Source organism: Eptatretus burgeri, chromosome 4, assembly GCF_056783735.1.
Source record: "Eptatretus burgeri isolate ZD-2024b chromosome 4, Ebu_testis_v1, whole genome shotgun sequence".
Classification (NCBI taxonomy): Eukaryota; Metazoa; Chordata; class Myxini; order Myxiniformes; family Myxinidae; genus Eptatretus; species Eptatretus burgeri.
Genome location: NC_140964.1, coordinates 54,349,414 through 54,356,913, shown reverse-complemented (window position 1 = coordinate 54,356,913; position 7,500 = coordinate 54,349,414). Strand labels below are relative to the sequence as shown.

General features: G+C 42.4%; 1 protein-coding gene across 7 annotated transcripts in view; it reads right to left on the bottom strand.

Moving 5' to 3' along the window:
* LOC147028081 (cAMP-regulated phosphoprotein 21-like) overlaps positions 1–7,500 on the bottom strand; it is a 135,833-nt gene that overhangs the window by 78,219 nt on the left and 50,114 nt on the right. For all 7 annotated transcript variants that reach the window (XM_085878108.1, XM_085878111.1, XM_085878112.1 and 4 more), the window contains exons 9-10: positions 7,418–7,500; positions 754–969 (exon numbers count right to left, since the gene is read on the bottom strand). The exon at positions 7,418–7,500 is cut by the window's right edge and continues 159 nt beyond it. In XM_085878108.1, the coding sequence (XP_085734234.1) occupies positions 754–969; positions 7,418–7,500 (299 nt within the window). The remainder of the gene's footprint in view (positions 1–753; positions 970–7,417) is intronic.

Sequence of the window (7,500 nt, the reverse complement as noted above, 5' to 3'; positions counted from 1 at the left end):
GGGGGTCACAACACAGTAACACCTGCAAGAAGAGTCAGAGGTGCGTGGATAATGAGGGAGGGTAGAAATGATTGTGGGTAAAGAAGTGGGTGATGTGAGATGTTGGTGCACTGCTTGATTGAAGTCCTGAAGGGAAGAGTGGGATTTAGCCAGAAGTAAGTTCCACAAGCGGGAGAAGATTATTGACAATCCGAGGTTCTCAATTTTGCACACCTGATGTTAATGCGAAGTTCATGGTCCCCTCGATGATAATTATCGAAAGACAACTTTGAGAAAGACTTCTTGAATATTTGTAAGAAAAGGTAGAGCTCAAATTCATCAGGAGAGCATCCATTGCAACTGACTCAAGCCCTCACATTTACAAGTCAAGGCAATTGATGCAAGAAACAGCGAAAAGCGGTTCAGAAGAGGGTGTAATTGCTGACACTTGTGACATCTATCATTAGGAGAAAGTTTCTTTTTTAATATTGGAAAATGCAAAAACGAAGGACTTGCGAAGGATCACTATGCAAGCCACTTTGTTGATACTTTTTGTCAAGATTTACAAAATGACTCGACGTGCACATGCTGCAATAGTTCTGCACTATAAAATCACTTTTAGCAGAGAATCCACTTGGAAGAAAAGAAGTTTCACTTGGATTTAAGTTTAACAACAAACTTCAGTTCGTGCTAATGTCACTTGCATTCAAATATTTGGCCTCATGTATAGTCTTCCTAAAAGTCAATAAAACATGGTAAAGAAAAAACACACACCTGTCTGTGGGTTGATAAGAATGCTGCCAGGTGGAATTCCAGCAAGATCTAATGGCAAAAGGTAGTAATTTGGTGGTGTATGCACACCCCCAGACCTGTTGTTCCCGGTGGAGGTGGGCCGATTTGCATGCGTGTTGGCTACCGGCGGTTGCCCGGCTGGGTATTGTGGCCGAGTGGTCGAACCAGTTGAGCTGACACTGCTCGATGAATCTGAGCCTGGAACAGCACACAAGAATATCCCAACATCATAACAGCCAGTCATGGGTATGATGAAACAACAGTTTGCTTTAGAATATCCAGTGCCTATAGAAAGTCTACACCCCCTTTCAAAATTTTCACCTTTTGTTGCCTTATAGCTTGGAATTAAATTGCATTAAATCAGACTTTTTCCACCTTTATTTACACGTCGTAAACCACAACTTCTAAATGAAAAACAAATTCCACAAATTTCAGAAAATTAATTAAAAATACAAAACTAGAATATCCTGGTTGGATAAGTGTCCACCCCGCTTACAATAGCAATTGCAAACTAAAAGGGCACCCGATAGAGCACATACCTCCGCCACGCAATGCCTGATCCACGAGAATATATCGGGTGCAATACATTTTTGAAATATCATGCCTTATATCGTTTTTGGCCGTCTCTCAATGGTGAAGAATCATTTTAAAAATTAAATAATTGTCGTATCCGGATTCGGATCTTCACCAAAATCGAATCAATTCATCGTCGTCACACAACCAACCTGGCCACCAAGTTTCATCTGAAGCTGTCCACAACTTTTCGAGATATCCTGATATATATATATATATCAGTGTAGCTCGATCTCTCAATGGTGAAGAAGCACCTACAAAATTATCGGATCTGGATCTGGACTCAGATCTTCACCAAAATTGAATCAATTCTTCCTTGTCACACACCCGTGTTTACCAAGTTTTGGTCGAATCCATCCACAACTTTTTGAGACATCGTGCTATATATCGTTTTTGGCCCAATCTCTCAATGATGAAGAATCACTTAAAAAATTCTTGGTTCCGGATCCGGATCCAGATCTTCACCAAAATCTAATGAGTTCGTCCTTGTCACACCCAACCTGTCCACAACTTTTTGAGATATCTTGCACATAAACAGACAGACAAATGAAATATGACTCACAGAGTGACAACTTGACAAAACAGCATAATGGAGAATGGCACTCGGTAAAGCGCATACCTCTGCCAGGTGGAACAGTTCACGTTTTGTATCCCATTGATGGGCTGGATCCGAACCAAAGTCCAATCCGCTTGTTCTAGTCACATATTCAACTCATCCACCTTGTTTTGTCATAACTCGTCCACAACTTTTGAGATATAGTGATATATTTATTTTTTGGCACTATCAATCAATTTTAGAAATTTGGCCTATGTTGACCCTTCGGTCAAATGTTGACCTTTTAGCCTAAATTTACCTCATAATTAGTAGATGATTGAATTTGGTGACCTGATATGCAAATGCTCTTCAAATTTCAAGTCAATCGGATGAAAAATGAGGATTGAAGAAAATTTGGGGCAAATTTGGCCTATTTTGGGGTGACCGTATGGCCTATGTTGACCTTTTGAACTAGAATAACCTGAAAAGTAATAGGTGGTTGAATTCACTGACCTGATAAGCAAATCCTGCTCAAATTTCAAGTCAATCAGATGAAATTTGAGGATTTTAGAAAATTTAGCTCAAATTGGCCGATTGGCCTCTGGACACCTTTTCGGTTGATCGAATGTTACGAAGCTTCAATGCGGGACTGTGGCAAGGTTGGTGACATTAATTTATGAAAATTCTAGAATGATCGGTTGAGCAGTTTGGGCTGGAGGTGAGCAGACAGTCAAACAAACGAACAAACGGAGGTGATCAACATAATTGCCAAAATAAAAAAAATAAAAATTGCCAAGTAACAGACAAACTCGAAGGGCACTCGGTGCAGCGCATACCTCCTCCCCGTAATGTCTGATCCACGAGAACATATCTGGCCGAATACATTTTTGAAATATCGTGCTACATATCGTTTTTGGCCCCATCTCTCAATGGTGAAGTATCACTGAAAGAAATTCTAGTAGCCGGATCCGTATCTTCACCAAAATCTAACAAGTTCATCCTCGTCACACACCGAACGAGCTCACAAAATTTCATCCGGATCCGTTCATAACTTTTTGAGATATCTTGTACACAAACAAACAGAAAACATAACCTCCTTCACCTTCGGTGGCAGAGGTAATTAACTCATGTGTAAGCAATCACCTTCAAAATCACACACCAAGTTAATTGGCTTCCACCTGTGTTGAATTTTAGTGATTCTGGTTATTTCAGAATAAAATCAGCTGTTCCTGTCGGTTTCCTTTGCTGGGTGGTGCATTTCACAGCAAAGACTCAACCATGAGCCCCAAGGAGTTTTCTAAAGACTTCCGAGATAAAGTTGTGAAAGGCACAGATCAGGGGATGGATATAAATATTTCAAAGACCTTGAATATCCCTTGGAGCACAGTCAAGACAATCATTAAGAAGTGGAAGGTGTGTGGTACCACCAAGACCCTGCCGAGATCAGGCCGTCCCTCCAATCTGGATGACCAAGCAAGGAGGATACTGATTAGAGAGGCCACCAAGAGGCCAATGGCAACTTTGAAAAAGCTACATGCCTTTATGGCAAAGACTGGTCACTGTGTGCATGTGACAACAATATCCCAAGCAATTCACAAGTCTGGCCTGCATTGCAGGGTGGCAAGAAAGAAGCCATAACTCAAAAAAGCCCACCTTGAATCCCGTTTGAGGAATGCAAAAAAAAAAAATCACGACAGAGATTCTGAAGCCATGTGGCAAAAATTGTTGTGGTCTGACGAAATCAATATGGAACTTTTTGGCCTAAATGCAAAATGTTATGTTTGGCACAAACCCAACAAAGCACATCACTCAAAGAACACCATCCCCACTGTGAAGCATGGTCGTGGCAGCATCATGTTATGGGGATGTTTCTCATCAGCAGGGACTGGGGCACTTGTCAGGGTAGAAGAGAAAAGCTACACTGAAGTGGCGAAGGCACCAGATGATAAATCGTCGGGTCAAAATACCACCAGACCCACAACAAATTGCAACAAAAGGTTTTTCAGTGGTTTTCATTCCTACTGGATATACTGATCAACAGAAAAAATAGTCTACCAAAATCTGACATCCGGAAATGGGTTAAAACAGTCATTTTCAAGATGGCCACCACCAGGCTTTGAAATAACTAAAACAGCTATAACTTCTTCAATAATTGTGATAAAAACATAATTGTTGGTTCTGGTCCATGGTTTTAATGGACCAGCAATCCACTGGTGTCAATAAAATTTAGATCTGATCAGTATTTAACATGAAATCAAAGATGATGGCAAAATTCAATAAATTCTCCATCTGAACCAAAATCACTGAACACCTGGTGCCACTGAAACATTTATTTGTGAACATTACATAATGGCAGTTTAGGTTACAATGACATAGTTACATTCAGGGAGAAAACATCACACATACTCCGGTCATTCTACAAAGAAGCACAGCGAGAAGGAGATGAAGAGGCGCAAACGAAGGCCATGATTGAGACGGCAGCACGGCTGATCAAGAGTGATATCAAGAGCGGTGTACCATCTGTTACTGATCACGACCCAAAATCAGAAGAACTTTAACTTGACTCTGCACTGGCATTCCTTCCAGATACACTTCGAAATATGTTGAATAGTCTGTTCGTTGGAAAAAACACGCAACGTAAAGTGGCTAGTATTGGACAAGCCATTGTACAAGCAGTGAGACCTCGGGCTGTCATTCCACCACTCCAGATTGGTCTCGCTGTGCAGGTCCATCACATATATCGCTCAAAATTCCTTGTGAAAATCCTGTATAATATGGGGTACGGCTCGTCATATGGTGAAGTACTGCGGTTTGAAAAGAATGCGGAAAGCTGCGTCACACCCGATTTGCTAATTGAAGAAACAGGCGTATTTGACCTATCAGTGTTGTTTGTTTGCCGGTGACAATGTAGATCACAACATAATCACCCTTGATGGCAAAGGTACCTTTCATGGAATGGGTACGATAGCTGCATTGACTCCTGGTAGAAAATCAAGTCATCTTGTGACAAGGCAGAAGATTTCAGAATTGAACATTGTACAAATGTCCAAAATTGATATCAAAGAATATGGCTTTGCAACCAATGTTCTTCGCAACATCAAGTTCCGAGACCTCCCAGATCTCTGAGTCTGTGACATGAGAGTTGAGATCTTCTGGGAGCTATCCTTCCATTTCAAGCAGACTGTACCAGGCTGGCAGGGGATGATGCACGTCCTTCACCGAGGACAGACACATCCTGGCACATCCTCCATTCTTTATTTGCCAATGATTGATATGTATCCAGGCGACAAGGTTTGCATTCTGTCCACGTTGAACTTCCTGTCCAACATGGCCATCAGACACCATGTCCCTCCTGTGATCATGTTTGATCAACCACTGTGCTGGAAAGCTGCCGAGATAATCAGTGCTGCACCAGAGAATAGCCATTTGAAGGGGATCGTGCTTAGGCTGGGTACATTTCACACGTTCATGAATCTACTTGGAGCAATAGGCACGTTGATGGCGGGAACAGGACTCAAAAACATCCTGGAACTGGTGTACGGTGAAAATGCTGTAGTTCATATGATGTCTGGAAAATCTGTTCAGAGGGCATTCCGAGGCCATCAACTGGTGAGCAAGTGTCTACATCGAATTATTGTGGCATCTGTAGTGGAGGAAAATCCTGAGTTCATGCTCCAAGTAGAAGAGATTGAGAAAATGTATTCGTCCTTGCTAACGGGTGACATCTCTCTTGAAAGTTTTGAAGAATCAGCTGCAATTGTGAAGATCACTGATGAACTTGAAAAAAAGAAATCTGAACTTGCTGCACAATCCAAAACTAATAAGCTGTGGCTGGTTTATCAGAAAATGCTCCATACTGCTCGGGCAATGATCAAGGCAGATCACACTGGGTCTTGGAAGGATCACTTGCAAGCTGTTGCTGATGCCTTGCCAATATTTGCAGCAGCTTTACACTACAACTACCAGAAGTCTGCTTATCTCTACGTATAAGAAATGAGTGAACTGGAGAGCAAACACCCAGATGTGTATGAGAAGTTTCAAAATGGCTTCCATGTGATCCGGCGAACAAACCAGTTTTGGGCAGGCCTCCAGTTGTGTGCAGATACATTCACTTCGAAAGGCGTCAGCCACGCTGAAATATAGAAACTTGGCAGCCAAGCGATGGCCGTTGTATTTGGTGGGGAGAGCACAAGTTCTCTGCTAGCCATGCGTTACAAGATATTCACAAAGAAGGTCGCTGATGCTAAGTCTTTCGTTACACCTGAACGTCTTCCCCCAACGGAATCTGCCACCAAGTTTCATTGTCTCTGAGTGTACTACCAGGTCATGGTTTGGATGGGGATGGAGGATGACCTCGATCCTCTGGACTGGGGCTGGGGACTTGAAGAAGAGCACACGAGGTGGACAGGTCCAAGCACAGGCTCTGGTCTCCAGCTCACCTGTCCTCGAGCTGGAGGCCTTCAATAAATACCATTGGGGTCCATTTCTGTGTGTGTGTCTGTGTGTGGGCCCGTCTTTAAGTAGCAACTGGATAAGTGCTTTTGCTTGTACATTGACTGCATTTCTTTTAGTCGGATAACTCTGCTCTTTGTGTGTTCCCTTTCTCCCCCCATGAAAATAAATCCCCTGTAAAATGTTTCAGCTCGTTTCTGTGTTTTCTTTATTGGTTTAGCACGGTGCGTGTTGGGAAATTTGGAAGCGGCAAATTGTGCATTTGGACCGACGGACCTCGGTAACCATCCGCTCGGGTTACGCACGGTTCGAGCATGCTAACGGCTCGTTCCGCTCGAGCTCCGCCGAGGGTGAATTTCCCCGGTAGTTTGGACGATGTGGGTATTTAAGTAAATTGAAATTGGCAATCGACCCTATCCCACGTGGTCGACCTATTGGTGATCTTCGGTCCGATAAGGGACCAGTTGGCTCCGGAGTTATCTAGGGTGACGACCTATAAATTCTGGGTGTTCGGTGGAGCCGACTCTACTGCTCCATCTAGCGGTCGTGCTCACCACCGAAACTCGGCCCCACAACAATATTACCCAATCAAGGTGTGCATAGTTGGGAGAGACCTATCCCAACAGACTCACAGCTGTAATTGCTGTCAAAGGTGCTTCCACCAAGTATCAACTCAGCAGGTTGAACACTTATCCAACCAAGATATTCTAGTTTTGTATTTTTAATTACTTTTCTGAAATTTGTTTTTCATTTGGAAGTTGTGGTTTACGATGTGTAAGTAAAGGTGGAAAAAGTCTGATTTAATGCAATTTAATTCCAAGCAATAAGGCAACAAATGGTGAGGATCATGAAAGGGGGTGTAGATTTTCTATAGGCACTGTGTGTGTGTGTGTGTGTGTGTGTGTGTGTGTGTGTGTGTGTGTGTGTGTGTGTGTGTGTGTGTGTGTGTGTGTGTGTGTGTGTGTGTGTGTGTGTATATATATATATATATATATATATATATATATATATATATATATATATATATATATATATATATATATATATAATACCTGTATGGTACCCACTATGTACCAATAAGCATACCCATTTTGGAGAGGTGGCAGATGGATGGTTTGGAAGAAGTACCTCCACCATTGCTGTCAGAACGCGACAGCACCGAAATCCCA